The 20,082-nt window shown below is 41.8% G+C and overlaps 1 protein-coding gene across 1 annotated transcript; it reads right to left on the bottom strand.

Moving 5' to 3' along the window:
* Positions 1-1,198: 1,198 nt before the first annotated feature.
* On the bottom strand, positions 1,199-5,749 carry LOC143786232 (uncharacterized). The gene is made up of 2 exons (XM_077275511.1): positions 5,689-5,749; positions 1,199-3,340 (listed from the first exon to the last, which is right to left on the bottom strand). Exons 1-2 carry the CDS (start codon positions 5,747-5,749, stop codon positions 1,386-1,388), a joined length of 2,016 nt encoding a protein of 671 aa, XP_077131626.1. The 3' UTR covers positions 1,199-1,385.
* Positions 5,750-20,082: the final 14,333 nt, after the last annotated feature.

Below are 20,082 nucleotides of genomic sequence, written 5' to 3'. Positions count from 1 at the left end.
CAGAGCACTATATGGCACAGCTATGGGGCAACGATGCAGAGCACTATATGTCACAGCTATGGGGCAACGGTGCAGAGCACTATATGGCAGAGCTATGGGGCAACAGTGCAGAGCACTATATGGCACAGCTATGGGGCAACGGTGCAGAGCACTATATGGCACAGCTATGGGGCAATGGTGCAGAGCACTATATGGCACAGCTATGGGACAACGGTGCAGAGCACTATATGGCAGAGCTATGGGGCAACGGTGCAGAGCACTATATGGCACAGCTATGGGACAACGGTGCAGAGCACTATATGTCACAGCTATGGGGCAAAGGTGCAGAGCACTATATGGCAGAGTTATGGGGCAACAGTGCAGAGCACTATATGGCACAGCTATGGGGCAACGGTGCAGAGCATTATATGGCACAGCTATGGGGCAGCGGTGCAGAGCACTATATGGCACAGCTATGGGGCAACGGTGCAGAGCACTATATGGCACAGCTATGGGGCAACGGTGCAGAGCACTATATAGCACAGCTATGGGGCAACGGTGCAGAGCACTATATGGCACAGCTATGGGGCAACGGTGCAGAGCACTATATGGCACAGCTATGGGGCAACGGTGCAGAGCACTATATGGCACAGCTATGGGGCAACGGTGCAGAGCACTATATATATGGCACAGCTATGGGGCAACGGTGCAGAGCACTATATATGGCACAGCTATGGGGCAACGGTGCAGAGCACTATATATATGGCACAGCTATGGGGCAACGGTGCAGAGCACTATATGGCAGAGCTATGGGGCAACGGTGCAGAGCACTATATGGCACAGCTATGGGGCAATGGTGCAGAGCATTATATATATGGCACAGCTATGGGGCAATGGTGCAGAGCATTATATATATGGCACAGATATCTATGGGGCAACGGTGCAGAGCATTGTATATATGGCACAGCTTTATGTGGAGTATCTATGGGGCAATGGTGCAGAGCATTGTATATATGGCACAGCTTTATGTGGAGCATCTATGGGGCCATAATGAATGGTATGGAGTATCTATTTCTAATTTTGAAATTCACCGGTACCTGCTGCATTTTCCACCCTAGGCTTATACTCGAGTCAATAAGTTTTCCCAGTTTTTTGTGGCAAAATTAGGGGGGTCGGCTTATACTCGGGTCGGCTTATACTCGAGTATATACGGTATACGGTTTACAGGTATAAACAGTCAAAGCTGGAAAATTGCATATTTTAACTTGTTACATTTATTACCAAAATAAAGCACAACATATAAAGAAAAAATATTTTCAGAATAACTGGGATGTGAGACATCCCATCCTTATTACTGCAAAAAGTGACATTTCAAATTTCACAAATTAGGTTTGGTCACTAAAGGATTACAATGCCTTCTTCTCAATGTGAGTTCTCTGATGTTTAACAAGTTGAGTCTTAAATAAAAAAAAAATTCCACATTCAGGACATGAAAATGACTTCTCTCCTGTGTGAATTCTCTCATGTATAAGAAGACTTGATTTAACTTTAAAACATTTCCCACATTCTGAACATGAAAATGGCTTCTCTCCTGTGTGAATTTTCTCATGTGTAAGAAGATTTGTTTTAAATGTAAAACATTTTCCACATTCTGAACATGAAAATGGCTTCGCTCCTGTGTGAATTCTCTCATGTGTATGAAGACTTGATTTAACTGTAAAACATTTCCCACATTCTGAACATGAAAATGGCTTCTCTCCTGTGTGAATTCTCTCATGTGTAACAAGAGCTGATTTGTCTTTAAAACATTTTCCACATTCTGAGCATGAAAATGGCTTCTCTCCTGTGTGAATTCTCTCATGTGTAACAAGATTTGATTTGTGTTTGAAACATTTTCCACATTCTGAACATGAAAATGGCTTCTCTCCTGTGTGAATTCTCTCATGTGTAACAAGAGTTGATTTGTCTTTAAAACATTTTTCACATTCTGAACATGAAAATGGCTTCTCTCCTGTGTGAATTCTCTCATGTGTAACAAGAGTTGATTTGTCGTTAAAACATTTTCCACATTCTGAACATGAAAATGGCTTCTCGCCTGTGTGAATTCTCTCATGTTTAACAAGAGTTGATTTGTCGTTAAAACATTTTTCACATTCTGAACATGAAAATGGCTTCTCTCCTGTGTGAACTCTCTCATGTGTAACGAGTCGCAATTTATCTGTAAAACATTTCCCACATTCCGAACATGAAAATAGCTTCTCTCCTGTGTGAATTCTCTCATGTGTAACAAGTTGTGATTTATTTGTAAAACATTTCCCACATTCCGAACATGAAAATGGCTTCACTCCTGTGTGAATTCTCTCATGTGTAATAAGTTGTGATTTATCTCTAAAACATTTCCCACATTCCGAACATGAAAATGGCTTCTCTCCTGTGTGAATTCTCTCATGTGTAGCAAGAATTGATTTTAGAGTAAAACATTTTTCACATTCTGAACATGAAAATGGCTTTTCGTCTGTGTGATTTCTCGCATGTTTAACAAGAGACGATTTTTGTGTAAAACATTTCCCACAATCTGAACATGAAAATGGCTTCTCTCCTGTGTGAATTTTCTCATGTCTAACAAGAGATGATTTTAGAGTAAAACATTTTCCACATTCTGAGCATGAAAATGACTTCTCTCCTGTGTGAATTCTCTCATGTGTAACAAGATTTGATTTGTCTTTGAAACATTTTCCACATTCTGAACATGAAAATGGCTTCTCTCCTGTGTGAATTCTCTCATGTGTAACAAGAATTGATTTGTCTTTAAAACATTTTCCACATTCTGAGCATGAAAATGGCTTCTCTCCTGTGTGAATTCTCTCATGTGTAACAAGATTTGATTTGTCTGTGAAACATTTTCCACATTCTGAACATGAAAATGGCTTCTCTCCTGTGTGAATTCTCTCATGTGTAACAAGAGTTGATTTGTCTTTAAAACATTTTCCACATTCTGAGCATGAAAATGGCTTCTCTCCTGTGTGAATTCTCTCATGTGTAACAAGAGTTGATTTGTTTTTAAAACATTTTCCACATTCTGAGCATGAAAATGGCTTCTCTCCTGTGTGAATTCTCTCATGTATAACAAGATGTGATTTGCGTTTAAAACATTTTTCACATTCTGAACATGAAAATGGCTTCTTCCTTGTGGGAGCTTTTTTATTTTCCACACTTCTTCTATGACTTTTATTTTGTTTAACAATCTGTGATGAACTAGGACATTGTATATTAAAATGATCCTTGTCTGAGATGTTGGCAGATACTTCATATGGGTTTTGTGCAATACTTTTTTCGATTTTGGAGCTGCTGGTACGACCATCTGTCAAGAATATAACTATTGTGAATTTTTAGCCAAATAACTTTAATACTTATATTTATCTAAATATAAAAACATTAAGAAAATTAGAAATAAAAAAATTACATAGAAATTGCAAAGTATGTAGCAAAGTTCTGTTATTAACTGACTGTGGTGTAATTTAGATAATTGATGATTTCACAAAGAATCAATTGTGCTAATGCTCATTCTCAATCATTGGCCAGTGCAAACATCAAATAAGAAAACATTTGTCATTGGTTGCATATTTTATATACACTCACTGGCCACTTTATTAGGTACACCATGCTAGTAACGGGTTGGACCCCCTTTTGCCTTCAGAACTGCCTCAATTCTTCGTGGCATAGATTCAACAAGGTGCTGGAAGCATTCCTCAGAGATTTTGGTCCATATTGACATGATGGCATCACACAGTTGCCGCAGATTTGTCGGCTGCACATCCCTGATGCGAATCTCCCGTTCCACCACATCCCAAAGATTTCATGTTGTTTACGCCAAATTCTGACCCTACCATCCGAATGTCGCAGCAGAAATCGAGACTCATCAGACCAAGCAACGTTTTTCCAATCTTCTACTGTCCAATTTCGATGAGCTTGTGCAAATTGTAGCCTCAGTTTCCTGTTCTTAGCTGAAAGGAGTGGTACCCGGTGTGGTCTTCTGCTGCTGTAGCCCATCTGCATCAAAGTTCGACGCACTGTGCGTTCAGAGATGCTCTTAGGCCTACCTTGGTTGTAACGGGTGGCGATTTGAGTCACTGTTGCCTTTCTATCAGCTCGAACCAGTCTGCCCATTCTCCTCTGACCTCTGGCATCAACAAGGCATTTCTGCCCACAGAACTGCCGCTCACTGGATTTTTTTTCTTTTTCGGACCATTCTCTGTAAACCCTAGAGATGGTTGTGCGTGAAAATCCCAGTAGATCAGCAGTTTCTGAAATACTCAGACCAGCCCTTCTGGCACCAACAACCATGCCACGTTCAAAGGCACTCAAATCACCTTTCTTCCCCATACTGATGCTCGGTTTGAACTGCAGGAGATTGTCTTGACCATGTCTACATGCCTAAATGCACTGAGTTGCCGCCATGTGATTGGCTGATTAGAAATTAAGTGTTAACAAGAAGTTGGACAGGTGTACCTAATAAAGTGGCCAGTGAGTGTATATAAGAAGTAGCGGGCTGTAGCATCACCTCTCTCTGTTACAGCTCCATGCACCACCTCAATGACTGGAAGCGAGCGGCTGCAAGGAACATACTTCAATTTCTCCTGGTAAAAGCTCCCCCAGTAAAACAGCCTAACATGCTTTAAATACTTTTTACCTACAGGTTACCAATATACTTGCAAGTAAATAGCATTTTTGGAGCTGACAGGTTATCTTTAGGGGTTGATTTACACGGGCAGGTTTTGACCTATAACAAGCACTGATTCATGATATGGGAGAAGCTTTGTTCTCCCCATAGAAAATAGATGAATGCTTGGCCGGACCCTCATGGCTATGGTGGATTTCAGAGACAGTGCGGTCAGCAGACTCAGGTACAAGTAATGTCTATACTAACATCTCTAATTACATATCTATGTCTGGTCTGGACTGTTTTAGAATAATAAAGCATAATTGTTTTCCATATTGCATCCCGTTGTGAGTGCTGTGGAAATTATGTCTATTCTTCACTGAATACTTCAAATCGACCACTAGCACCCTATCTTCCATGTGACAGAGTGAGGACTTGCTCATATTGTGTCACTTGTGCCTAGAGAAATGCTCAGGTGTCAGTACTACTAGATGGTGTCTGTCTCACACAATTTCTGACCGCTACATGCAGAACAGAGGAGCCGTATGCTCGTGTATTAGGAAGTCATGGCCATGGAGCAAATACAAAGCTGGATAAGCCCAGGCAATTCTCTGCTTTCTGTTATAATCTACTAATGGCTGTGACTATGAGACAATTGTCATAAAACAGGTTTTTTAAATCTCCAGATAGTTCAGTATATCAAATAGGTTACTTAGGTTACATATTAATCCTGGAACCAGAACTCTGATGGATATGATGTAAAACACTAAACTAGATAATATGCCAATGAGGTCTGTCACGCGTCTTTGATGATCTATCATCCCTGTCTATTCCTAAATCTATATTATAGATACACCACTGGTCTTATTACATATTGCACCATTACACTATATAATCTGTATTTTAGCTGAATGGGGAAATCTATGGCCAAAAAACTGATAAAACACATAATAAAAAACGTCAAGCCCAAAATTATCCAGTCCGGTGAATGAGGAGATATTGAGTCTTCTCTGCTTTATTTAGTGGTTACTCCTCACTGGGGCAGTTACCTGTAGGAACGTCCTCTTTGCACCACTCATCATCCCGCACGTCACTTTCTCCTTTCTCCATTATGGCTTCAGCTTTGATATTCTTCAGATATTTGCCTGGATGTCAAAGCTGTGAAAGTAATAATGTAAAAATCACAGACAGAAGGAAAACTTGCGTGGAATGTTCTAGATGGAGGCTTTTACTACAAGCTCATGGGGCACCTGAGCCACCAAAAGATACTGATATCTCCGCCTCCTATATCACTGGCGCTGCCCGCAGTCAGTACTGTGGCGTGTAGTGATAGACGCAGGCATCACTGTAAGTAACTACATTATGGCAAAGTCATTTCCTTCATTAATCCCTTATTAACCGGGCCAAATTTTTGAATTCTGACCAATGTCACTTTATGGGGTAATAGCTCTGGAATGCTTCAACAAATCCCACTGATTTTGAGACTGTTTCTTCGTGGCACATTATAATTTATAACAATGATAAATTTAGGTTCATATGTTTTGTATGTGTTAATAAAAAATATAAGACATTTGACAAAAATGTAAAAAAATGGCAATAGTCATACACAGAAAAACATTAATAAATGACATTTCCCTCATGTCTGCTTTACATCAGCACCATTTATAAAATGTTATTTTATTTTGTTAGCTTTTTAGGCGGTTTAAAAATGTAGCAGCAGTTTTTCATTTTTTTCATGGAAATTTACAAAATTTATTTTTTTTAGGTACCTATCCAGATTTGAATTGACTTTGGGGGTCGTATATATTGTAAAACCTCGAAAGTGATACCATTTTGAAAACATCACCTTCCCCTCACATATTGAAAACTGCTTTCATTACTAACCCTTCAGGTGATTTTAAGGAATTAATGCAAAAATGGCATGACAGGAATGAAAAAGTGTATTTTTACCACCTAAATGTCGCTAACTTCTGAAAAGGCCTCTATGGCCGGGAGTCTCTAAGGCCGCTATTTGGCCGTGAATTGCCATGGCAAACATCAGGATCACACAATCATGATCTCAGGGTGTCGATCAGATTAAAGCAGAAGCGCCCACAATCTGTTAAGTATATATATGATGTAGTCACTACTGACAGCAGCATCTAAGGGGATAAACAGATATGGACGTGCCAACACTGATCGTCGCTGATACAGCAAGTGGTCAGCTATAGTGGACAGCCGACAGCTGCTGGATTGTAACCTGTATGGGGATGCTAGTCTCTTATATCTCAGGTCAGTAAAAAGATGTATTAAGGGGTTAAATGCACTAGCAGTTTTATTTTTGCATTATTTAAGCAATGTTTTGTCTGGAGATGTTGTATTCTTGGGATCCATGCTGTTTTTTGTGAGTTGGAAGCATTTTTTTTCTTTTTATGGAATTCATTTCTGCTGATATAAATGTCATGTTAGAAAAGTTGTTTTTTTTATATTTGCATGAAGTTCAGTATGGTTTGAACCACATATGTCAAACTCTGGCCTGCAGGGCGTATCTGGCAGGGCGATTATATTTGGTCCACGATGTTCGCACCAATCCCTGCCCCCTTCCCAGCCTCACTCCTTCAACTGTTCGACATCCTGGATTGCTATACAGTTGAAGGTAATAATGAATGAGGGAATCTCAGCCATAATTCTCCTTCTGCATCTGATGTCTCAACGTTGCGGGTGCGATAACATCACTATTCCACTCCAGCTGTGCTGAGCAGTGATGAGCTTCACAGTACTCCCTGTTGAGTCTGGAGCACTGGGGAGAGCTGACCATTTTTATTTTTAATGTGGGAACCATTATGCCATATGGAGTACTTCTTGGGGCCAATATACTGTATGAAGGGTTATGTGGGGCCTATTGTACTGTATGAAAGATGTATGGCTATTATTCTGTGTGGAGGAATGTGTGGGGCTCATTATATTGTATGGAGGACTATGTGGGGCCCAATATATGGAATAGAGGACTATGTGGAGTCATTACACTGTATGGATGACTATGTGGGGCCCATTATACTGTATGGAGGACTAAGTGCGGCCATTATACTGGGCCATTATACTGTATAGAGGATTATGTGGGGCCATTATATACAGTATTGAGGACTATATAGAGTTACTACACTGTATGGAGGACAATTTAGTGCCCACTATACTGTATGGAGGACTATGTGGGGCCCAATATACTATATGGATGACTATGTATGGCCATTTACAGTATAGAGGACCATGTGGAATCATTACACTGTACACCGTGTTCCAAATTATTATGCAAATTTTATTTACCGTATATACTCGAGTATAAGCCGACCCGAGTATAAGCCGAGACCCCTAATTTTGCCACAAAAGACTTGGAAAACTTATTGACTCGAGTATAAGCCTAGGGTGGGAAATGCAGCAGCTACCGATAAATTTCAAAAATAAAAATAGATACCAACAAAAGTAAAATTAATTGAGACATCAGTTGGTTAAGTGTTTTTTAATATCCATATTGAATCAGGAGCCCCATATAATGCTCCATAAAGTTCATGATGGGCCCCATAAGATGCTCCATTGAATATTATGCCCCATATAATGTTGCACAAAGGTTGATGGCACCATAAGATGCTCCATATAAAATGTGCCACATATAATGCTGCATTAAAGGTCATTATGGCCCCATAAGATGCTCCATATAAAAATATGCCACATATAATGCTGCATTAAAGTTCATTATGGCCCCATAAGATGCTCCATATAAAATATGCCCCATGTAACGCTGCATTAAAGTTCATTATGGCCCCATAAGATGCTCCATATAAAAATATGCCACATATAATGCTGCATTAAAGTTCATTATGGCCCCATAAGATGCTCCATATAAAAATATGCCACGTATAATGCTGCATTAAAGTTCATTGTAGCCCCATAAGATGCTCCATATAAAAATATGCCCCATGTAATGCTGCATTAAAGTTCATTATGGCCCCATAAGATGCTCCATATAAAAATATGCCACATATAATGCTGCATTAAAGTTCATTATGGCCCCATAAGATGCTCCATATAAAATATGCCCCATGTAACGCTGCATTAAAGTTCATTATGGCCCCATAAGATGCTCCATATAAAAATATGCCACATATAATGCTGCATTAAAGTTCATTATGGCCCCATAAGATGCTCCATATAAAAATATGCCACGTATAATGCTGCATTAAAGTTCATTGTAGCCCCATAAGATGCTCCATATAAAAATATGCCCCATGTAATGCTGCATTAAAGTTCATTATGGCCCCATAAGATGCTCCATATAAAAATATGCCACATATAATGCTGCATTAAAGTTCATTATGGCCCCATAATATGCTCCATATAAAAATATGCCCCATGTAGTGCTCCATACAGTTCATTATAGCCCCATAAAATGCTCCATATAAAAATGTGCCACGTGTAATGCTGCTGCAATAAAAAAATGATATACTCACCTCTCATTGCTACCCGATGCTCCTCAGCGTCCCGTCTCTAGGCAGTGACTGTTCAGGCAGAGGGCGTTCACTAACACGTCATCGCGCCCTCTGACCTGAACTGTCACAGCAAGAGGACCGGGAAGACTGAGCGGTGCCTGGCGGTGGAACGGGGAAAGGTGAATATGAAATACTCAGTTGCTCCCAGCGCGGTCCCTGGCAGCTTCTCCCGGACAGATGGTCTCCGGGAGCCAGCAGCTTCTTCCTCTGTTCAGCGGTCACTGGTACTGCTCATTACAGTAATGAATATGCGGCTCCACCCCTATAGGAGTGGAGTCCATATTCATTACTTTAAAGCGGTACCATGTGTGTCATGGTTCCCAATGGCAGGGGAACGTTGGGAGCATAAGACAAGCTCTCGGGTGATGGAAACTGGAGCTGACCGCGATACTAAACCTATTCACGCAACTAATAGTAGCCGGGGAGCGTGCCTGCGTTTTCTCTAGACGCCTCGCGCCAGCCGGAGATCTAACTACCCCTGGTAGAAGAAACACAGACCTGGCTTGCCTCCAGAGAAAACCCCCAAAAGTTGATAGCAGCCCCCCACATATAATGACGGTGAATTCAGATGAAAAGACACACGTAGTATGAAAGCAGATTTAGCACAGCGAGGCCCACTTAACTAGATAGCAGAAAAATACAAAAGGGGACTTCACGGTTAGCTACAAAACCCTAGAAAATACCATCCTGAAATTACTTTAAACTCATGTGTCAACTCATGACACCGGAGTGGTAATTTCAGCCCACAAGAGCTTCCAGCTGCAGAGAGTCACATATCTGCACGCTGGACAAAACATACAAAAATAGACCAAGGACTAAATAGTCCAACTTAGCTGATCAGAAGACTGGAGCAGGTACATGCAACAGAAAAGCTCTGGTTACATTGATGGCCGGCACTAGAATGACTGAGTAGCAAGGCTAAATAGGATACTCCCATATCCTGATGGAAACAGGTGAACAGAGAAAGTGAAGCATACAAGTCCAGTACCACCAGTGACCACCGGGGGAGCCCAAAAACCAAATTCACAACAGTAACCCCCCCTCAAGGAGGGGGCACCGAACCCTCACAAGAACCACCAGGGCGATCAGGATGAGCCCTATGAAAGGCACGGACCAAATCAGAGGCATGAACATCAGAGGCTGTCACCCAAGAATTATCCTCCTGACCGTAGCCCTTCCACTTGACCAGATACTGAAGTTTCCGTCTGGAAACACGGGAGTCCAAGATCTTCTCCACAACGTACTCCAATTCACCCTCAACCAACACCGGAGCAGGAGGCTCAACAGAAGGTACAACCGGTACCTCATACCTGCGCAATAATGACCGATGGAAGACATTATGAATAGAAAAAGATGCCGGGAGGTCCAATCGAAAGGACACAGGGTTAAGAATCTCCCAAAATCTTATACGGGCCGATGAACCGAGGCTTAAACTTAGGAGAAGAAACCCTCATAGGGACAAAACGAGAGGACAACCACACCAAGTCCCCAACACGAAGACGAGGGCCAACACGACGACGGCGGTTAGCAAAACGCTGAGTCTTCTCCTGGGACAACTTCAAATTGTCCACCACCTGTCCCCAAATCCGATGCAACCTATCCACCACAGTATCCACTCCAGGACAATCCGAAGACTCCACCTGACCGGACGAAAAACGAGGATGAAACCCCGAATTGCAAAAGAAAGGAGAAACCAAAGTGGCAGAACTAGCCCGATTATTGAGGGCAAACTCCGCCAACGGCAAAAAGGCAACCCAGTCATCCTGATCCGCAGACACAAAACACCTCAAATAAGTCTCCAAGGTCTGATTAGTTCGCTCAGTCTGGCTATTAGTCTGAGGATGGAACGCAGACGAAAAAGACAAATCAATGCCCATCCTAGCACAGAACGCCCGCCAAAATCTAGACACGAACTGGGTCCCCCTGTCAGAAACGATATTCTCCGGAATACCATACAAGCGAACCACATTTTGAAAAAACAGAGGAACCAACTCGGATGAGGAAGGCAACTTAGGCAAGGGTACCAAATGAACCATCTTTGAAAAACGGTCACACACCACCCAGATGACAGACATTTTCTGAGAAACAGGGAGATCAGAAATAAAATCCATAGAGATGTGAGTCCAAGGCCTCTTCGGAATAGGCAAGGATAACAACAATCCGCTAGCCCGAGAACAACAAGGCTTGGCCCGAGCACAAACATCACAAGACTGCACAAAAACTCGTACATCTCGAGACAGGGAAGGCCACCAGAAGGACCTAGCCACCAAATCCCTGGTACCAAAGATTCCAGGATGACCTGCCAACGCAGAAGAATGAACCTCCGAGATGACTCTACTGGTCCAATCATCAGGAACAAACAGTCTACCAGGCAGGCAACGATCAGGTCTATCCGCCTGAAACTCCTGCAAAGCCCGTCGCAGGTCTGGGGAAACAGCAGATAATATCACCCCATCCTTAAGGATACCTGTAGGTTCAGAATCACCAGGGGAATCAGGCTCAAAACTCCTAGAAAGGGCATCCGCCTTCACATTTTTAGAACCTGGTAGGTATGAGACCACAAAATTAAACCGAGAGAAAAACAACGACCAGCGCGCCTGTCTAGGATTCAGGCGCCTGGCGGACTCAAGATAAATCAAATTCTTGTGATCGGTCAATACCACCACCTGATGTCTAGCCCCCTCAAGCCAATGACGCCACTCCTCAAAAGCCCACTTCATAGCCAAAAGCTCCCGATTACCAATATCATAATTTCGCTCGGCGGGCGAAAATTTTCGAGAAAAGAACGCACAAGGTCTCATCACGGAGCAGTCGGAACTTTTCTGCGACAAAACCGCCCCAGCTCCGATCTCGGAAGCGTCGACCTCAACCTGAAAAGGAAGAGTAACATCAGGCTGACGCAACACAGGGGTGGAAGAAAAGCGGCGCTTAAGCTCCCGAAAGGCCTCCACAGCAGCAGGGGACCAATCAGCAACATCAGCACCCTTTTTAGTCAAATCAGTCAAAGGTTTAGCAACATCAGAAAAACCAGTTATAAATCGACTATAAAAATTAGCAAAGCCCAAAAATTTCTGAAGGCTCTTAAGAGAAGAAGGTTGCATCCAATCACAAATAGCCCGAACCTTGACAGGATCCATCTCAATGGAAGAGGGGGAAAAAATGTACCCCAAAAAAGAAATCTTTTGAACCCCAAAAATACACTTAGAACCCTTCACACACAAGGAATTAGCCCGCAAAACCTGAAAAACCCTCTTGACCTGTTGGACATGAGAGTCCCAGTCATCCGAAAAAATCAAAATATCATCCAGATACACGATCATAAATTTATCCAAATATTCACGGAAAATGTTATGCATAAAGGACTGAAAGACTGAAGGGGCATTTGAAAGACCAAAAGGCATTACTAAATACTCAAAATGGCCCTCGGGCGTATTAAATGCGGTTTTCCACTCATCCCCCTGCTTAATTCGCACCAAATTATACGCCCCACAGAGATCAATCTTAGAGAACCACTTAGCCCCCTTAATTCGAGCAAACAAATCAGTCAGCAGTGGCAGAGGATACTGATATTTGACTGTAATTTTATTCAAGAGTCGATAATCAATACACGGCCTCAAAGAGCCATCTTTTTTAGATACAAAGAAAAAACCGGCTCCTAAGGGAGATGAAGAAGGACGAATATGTCCCTTTTCCAGGGACTCCTTAATATATTCTCGCATAGCAGCATGTTCAGGTACAGATAGATTAAATAAACAACCCTTTGGAAATTTACTGCCCGGAATCAAATCTATGGTACAATCGCAATCTCTGTGAGGAGGTAGTGAACCAAGCTTAGGCTCCTCAAAAACATCACGATAATCAGATAAAAATTCCGGAATCTCAGAGGGAATAGATGACGAAATGGAAACCAAAGGTACGTCCCCATGAGCCCCCCTGACAACCCCAGCTTAATAATAATAAATAAATCGAATAAACCACCTTTTAAATTTATTATCCTTGGAACTTCATCATTAAGGCAGCGCGGATTTAACCCACACCTCCTGCACAGTTTATAACCCCAGCTTAACACAGACATTGCTTTCCAGTCCAGGACTGGGTTATGAGATTGTAACCATGGCAATCCGAGCACCAAAACATCATGTAGATTGTACAACACAAGGAAACGAATCATCTCCTGATGGTCTGGATTCATACGCATAGTCACTTGTGTCCAGTATTGTGGTTTATTACTAGCCAATGGCGTAGAGTCAATACCCTTCAGAGGTATAGGAACTTCCAGAGGCTCTAGATTAAACCCACAGCGCCTGGCAAAGGACCAATCCATAAGACTCAAAGCGGCGCCAGAGTCGACATAGGCGTCCGCGGTAATTGACGATAATGAACAAATAAAGGTCACAGATAGAATAAACTTAGACTGTAAAGTGCAAATTGAAATAGACTTATCAACCTTTTTTGTACGTTTAGAGCATGCTGATATAACATGAGTTGAATCACCACAATAGAAGCACAACCCATTTTTTCGCCTAAAATTCTGCCGTTCGCTTCTGGACAGAATTCTATCACATTGCATATTCTCTGGCGCCTTCTCAGAAGACACCGCCAAATGGTGCACAGGTTTGCGCTCCCGCAAACGCCGATCAATCTGAATAGCCATTGTCATGGACTCATTCAGACCTGTAGGCGCAGGGACCCCCACCATAACATCTTTAATGGCATCAGAGAGACCCTCTCTGAAATTCGCCGCCAGGGCGCACTCATTCCACTGAGTAAGCACAGACCATTTACGAAATTTTTGGCAGTATATTTCAGCTTCATCTTGCCCTTGAGATAGGGCCATCAAGGCTTTTTCAGCCTGAATCTCTAAATTAGGTTCCTCATAAAGCAACCCCAAAGCCAGAAAAAACGCATCCACATTGAGCAACGCAGGGTCCCCTGGTGCCAATGCAAATGCCCAATCTTGAGGGTCACCCCGCAGCAAGGAAATTACAATCCTAACCTGCTGTGCGGGATCTCCAGCGGAGCGAGATCTCAGAGAAAGAAACAATTTACAATTATATTTGAAATTCAGGAAACGAGATCTATCCCCGGAGAAAAACTCTGGTATAGGAATTCTAGGTTCAGATATAGGAGCATGAATAACAAAATCCTGTAAATTTTGAACCTTCGTAGCAAGATTATTCAAACCTGTAGCCAAACTCTGAGGATCCATTTTAATCAGGTGAGATCAGAGCCATTCAAGGATTAGAAGGAGAGAGAGAGGCAAAGGCTGCAATTAGAGCAGAAATGCAACTGAGTCAACTATAGAGCAAGCTCAGAGGAAAAAAAAAAAAAAAAAATCTGCAGACTTCTTTCTTCTGCCAACGGTTTTAACACTTGGCCGGCCATACAGTCATGGTTCCCAATGGCAGGGGAACGCTGGGAGCATAAGAAAAAACGGACAAGCTCTCGGGTGATGGAAACTGGAGCTGACCGCGATACTAAACCTATTCACGCAACTAATAGTAGCCGGGGAGCGTGCCTGCGTTTTCTCTAGACGCCTCGCGCCAGCCGGAGATCTAACTACCCCTGGTAGAAGAAACACAGACCTGGCTTGCCTCCAGAGAAAACCCCCAAAAGTTGATAGCAGCCCCCCACATATAATGACGGTGAATTCAGATGAAAAGACACACGTAGTATGAAAGCAGATTTAGCACAGCGAGGCCCACTTAACTAGATAGCAGAAAAATACAAAAGGGGACTTCACGGTCAGCTACAAAACCCTAGAAAATACCATCCTGAAATTACTTTAAACTCATGTGTCAACTCATGACACCGGAGTGGTAATTTCAGCCCACAAGAGCTTCCAGCTGCAGAGAGTCACATAACTGCACGCTGGACAAAACATACAAAAATAGACCAAGGACTAAATAGTCCAACTTAGCTGATCAGAAGACTGGAGCAGGTACATGCAACAGAAAAGCTCTGGTTACATTGATGGCCGGCACTAGAATGACTGAGTAGCAAGGCTAAATAGGATACTCCCATATCCTGATGGAAACAGGTGAACAGAGAAAGTGAAGCATACAAGTCCAGTACCACCAGTGACCACCGGGGGAGCCCAAAAACCAAATTCACAACACATGTGACCGCTGAACAGAGGAAGATGCTGGCTCCAGGAGACCATGGGACATGCAGGGGCCGCGCCAGGAGCAGGTGACTATGCGACAGTCGTCGCTTCCCCTCACCCGCCAACCATGACTCGAGTATAAGCCGAGAGAGACCCTTTCAGCCCCAAAAAATGGGCTGAAAATCTCGGCTTTTACTTGACTATATACGGTAAGTGTCATAAAGATTTAATTGTTTTGTTTTTCAAATAAACTCACGGATGGTATTGTGTCTCAGGGCTCAATGGATCACTAAAATCAATCTTAAACACATGTGATAATTAGTTTTCTAGGTGATTCTAATTAAAGGAAAACTACTTAAAAATGATATTCCACATTATTAAGCTGGTCACGGTTTTCAAGTAACATGAGAAAAAAAAAGGTTCTCTCTGCTGCCGAAAAGCATCAAATAGTGCAATGCCTTGGTCAAGGGATGAAAACATTCGATATTTCCTGAAAACTTAAGCATGATCATTGTACTGTTAAGAGGTTTGTGGCTGATTCTGAGCACAGAGGTGTTCGTGCTGATAAAGGCAGAATGAGGAAGGTTTCTGACTGGCAAGTTCATCGGATTAAGAGAGCAGCTGCTAAAAAGCCATTACAAACCAGCAAACAGATATTTGAAGCTGCTGGTGCCTCTGGAGTGCTTCGAACCTCAAGGCATAGGATCTTTCAAAGGCTTGCTGTGGTGCATAAACCTACTATTCGGCCACCCCTAAACAGTGTTCACAAGCAGAAACAGTTGCAGTGGGCCCAGACATACAGTACATGAAGACTAATTTTCAAACAGTCTTGTTTACTAATGAATGTTGAGCAACCCTGGATGGTCCAGATGGATGGAGTAGTGGATGGTTTGTGGATAGCCACCATGTCCCAACAAGGCTGCAATGTCATAAGGAGGTGGAGGAGTCATGATTTGGGCTGGAATCATGGGAAACAGCTGGTAGGGCCCTTTAAGGTTCTTGATGGTGTGAAAATGACCTCGGTAAAGTATACAGAGTTTCTGACTGACAACTTTCTTCCATGGTATAAAAAGCAGAAATGTGCCTTCAGGAGCAAAATCATCTTCATGCATGACATTGCACCATCTCATGCTGCAAAGAATACCTCTGAGTCATTGGCTGCTATGGGCATAAAATGAGATACCCATGGTGTGGCCACCATCTTCCCTTGACCTCAACCCTATGGAGAACCTTTCGAGTATCATCAAGCAAAAGATCTATGAGGGTGGGAGGCAGTTCACATCAAAACAGCAGTTCTGGGAGGATATTCCGACTTCATGCTAAGAAATACAAGCAGAAACTCTCCAAAAACTCAAGTTCAATGGATGCAAGAATTGTTAAGGTGATATCAAAGAAAGGTTCCTATGCTAACATGTAACTTGGCCTGGTAGGATGTTTTGGAGTTAAATAGCTTTTTTGTTCAGTGAATGTGACCTCCTAATGCTCCAAATTCCACAAATAAGCATTGTCAGTTCTTTAAAACATATCAAATGTTTAGAAATTCTACTGTGCCTAATAATTTGGAACAGTGCATTTTGAGTTTTTATTCATTTGGGAGATTATACTGTTATCATAGGGAGGTTTCTTCAATAAAATTCGATGTATACTCTAACGGGTGATGACTTTTATTAGACTGACTGTCATTTGCACCGACCATTTAGGAAAATCCGAGAAAAAAATCTTTTGCATAATAATTTGGAACATGGTGTATAGACTATGTGGGGCCATTATATTCTGGATTGAGGACTAAATGGAGTCATTACACTGTATGGAGTACAATTTGGGGCCCATTATACTGTATATAGGTGTCACGCTGTGACAGACGTAAGGGAGAGGGGCCCAAAACTGGCCCTGGAACTGGGATCCTAACTATCCCTCTCTCAGGGGTTCTCTTGATGGTAGAGAGGTCTGGGTCTCCAACCTTACTATGATCTTTTTAAACACTAATCTGTCCCCTCCCCTACCCCATGGGGCTTGGTACAGAAATGTAAGGGAAACGACACAAATACAAAACAGGTATAACTGACTATCACTATCATACAACAGCACTTACCAAAATAGACAGGAGGATAAGGAAATGGAGGAATACACAAACCATCGGATTCATTTATCAATCTAATCCCTATCCAGAACAATACTATATCCACCATGACTGCAGTTCATTGGTTAACCCCTTTACCCCCAAGGGTGGTTTGCACATTAGAGACCGGGCCAATTTTTACAATTCTGACCACTGTCCCTTTATGAGGTTTTAACTCTAGAATGCTTCAATGGATCCCGGTGATTCTGACATTAGTTTCTCGTGACATATTGTACTTCATGATAGTGGTCAAATTTCCATGATATTACTTGCGTTTTTTGTGAAAAAAATGGAAATTTGGCAAAAAAATTTAAACTTTCGCAATTTTCCAACTTTGAATTTTTCATGCCCTTAAATTACAGAGATATGTCACACAAAATACTTAATAAGTAACATTTCCCACATGTCTACTTTACATCAGCACAATTTTGGAACCAAATTTTTTTTGTTAGGGAGTTATAAGGGTTAAAAGTTGACCAGCAATTTCTCATTTTTACACCACCATTTTTTTTAGGGACCACATCACATTTGAAGTCACTTTGAGGGGTCTATATGATAGAAAATACCCAAATGTGACACCATTCTAAAAACTGCACCCCTCAAGGTGCTTAAAACCAAATTCAAGAAGTTTATTAACCCTTCAGGTGTTTCACAGGAATTTTTGAAATGTTTTAAAAAAAAAATGAACATTTAACTTTTTTTCACAAAAAATTTACTTCAGATCCAATTTGTTTTATTTTACAAAGGGCAACAGGAGAAATTGGACCCCAAAAGTTATTGTACAATTTGTCTTGAGTACGCCGATACCCCATGTGTGGGGGTAAACCACTGTTTGGGCGCATGACAGAGCTCGGAAGGGAAAGAGCGCTGTTTGACTTTTCAGTGCAAAATTGGGTGGAATTGAGAGAGGACTTCGCGTTTGGAGAGCCCCTGATGTGCCTAAACAGTGGAAACCCCCACAAGTGACACCATTTTGGAAAGTAGACCCCCTAAGGAACTTATCTATATGTGTGGTGAGCACTTTGAATCCCCAAGTGCTTCACAGTTTATAATGTAGAGCCGTAAAAATAAAAAAATGTAATTTTTTTTTGCAAAGATGATTTTTGCCCCCAATTTTTTATTTTCCCAAGGGTGACAGGAAAAATTGGACCCCAAGCGTTGTTGTGCAATTTGTCCTGAGTACGCTGATACCCCATATGTGGGGGTAAACCACTGTTTGGGTGCACGGCAGAGCTCGGAAGGGAAGGAGCACAGTTTTACTTTTTCAACGCAGAATTGTGTGGATTGAGATCGGACGTCATGTTGCGTTTGAAGAGCCCCTGGTGTGCCTAAACAGTGCAAACCTCCCAATTCTAACTCCAAGCCTAACCCCAACACACCCCTAACCCTAATCCCAACCCTAACCAGAACATACCCCTAATCCCAATCCCAACACATCCCTAACCCCAACACACCCCTAACCCTAATCCCAACCCTAACCATACCCCTAACCCCGACACACCCCTAACCCAGCCATAAACATAATCCAAACCCTAACCCCAACTCTAGTCCCTACCCTAACTTTTGCCCTATCTCTAACTTTAGCCCCAACCTTAAATTTAGCCCCAACCTTAACTTTAGCCCCAACCCTAACTTTAGCCCTAAACCTAACTTTAGCCCCAACCCTAACTTTAGCCCCAACCCTAACCCTAATGGGAAAAAATAAATACATTTTTTTATTTTATTATTTTTCCCTAACTAAGGTGGTGATAAAGGGGGGGTTTGATTTACTATTTATAGCGGGTATTTATAGCGGGTTTTTATGTTTGGCAGCTGTCACACACTAAAAGACGCTTTTTATTTCAAAACATATTTTTTGTATTGCCACATTCCGAGAGCAATAATTTTTCCATATTTTGGTCCACAGAGTCATGTGACGTCTTGCTTTTTGTGGGACGAGTTGACGTTTTGTGGGTACCATTTGCGGGCACATGACATTTTTTGATCGCTTTTTATTCCGATTTTTGCAGAATGAGCAAAAACCAGCAATTTGTGAAATTCTTTGGGGGGGGGGCGTTTATACTGTTCCGCGTTTGGTAAAATTGATAAAGCAGTTTTATTCTTCGGGTCAGTACGATTACACCGATACCTCATTTATATCATTTTTTTATATTTTGAAACTTTTATATAATAAAAACTATTTTATAGAAAAAATAATTGTAACTTTTTTATTTTTTTGCTGATAACTCTGTATGGCAGCTCGTTTTTTGCGGGACAAGATGACGTTTTCGTTGGTGCTATGTTTATTTATATTTGTCTTTTTGATCACGTGTTATTCCACTTTTTGTTCAGAAGTGTGATGATAAAGCATTGGTTTTTTTTGTTTGTTTGTTTTTATGGTGTTCACTGAAGGGGTTAACTAGTGGGACACTTTTATAGGTCGGGTCGTTATGGATGCGTTGATACTAAATATGTGGTTTTTTTTATTATTTACATAAAGAAATGTATGTATTGGAACAATATATATATTTTTTCAATTTATTTAGGATTTTTTTTTTACACATATAAATATTTTTTTTTTTTACTTTTTTACTTTGTCCCAGGGTGGAACATCACTATGTAGTGTCAGATCGCTGATCTGACACTTTGCATAGCACTGTGTCAGATCAGCGATCTGACAGGCTGTGCTGCAGGCTTGCCGACGCCTGCTTTGAGT

The sequence above is a fragment of the Ranitomeya variabilis genome, chromosome 7, assembly GCF_051348905.1.
Source record: "Ranitomeya variabilis isolate aRanVar5 chromosome 7, aRanVar5.hap1, whole genome shotgun sequence".
Taxonomy (NCBI): Eukaryota; Metazoa; Chordata; class Amphibia; order Anura; family Dendrobatidae; genus Ranitomeya; species Ranitomeya variabilis.
Note: the sequence above shows the minus strand (reverse complement) of the source record. Positions and strands in the feature narration are given on the sequence as shown.

What these genes read in the sequence shown, in the direction of transcription:
- LOC143786232 (XM_077275511.1), bottom strand. Translation starts at nt 5,749, where the DNA reads ATGGAGAAAGGAGAAAGTGACGTGCGGGATGATGAGTGGTGCAAAGAG. An exon ending in CAAAGAGGACGTTCCTACAG is followed by an intron (nt 3,341 to 5,688) that starts GTAACTGCCCCA and finishes TATTCTTGACAG; the next exon opens with ATGGTCGTACCAGCAGCTCC.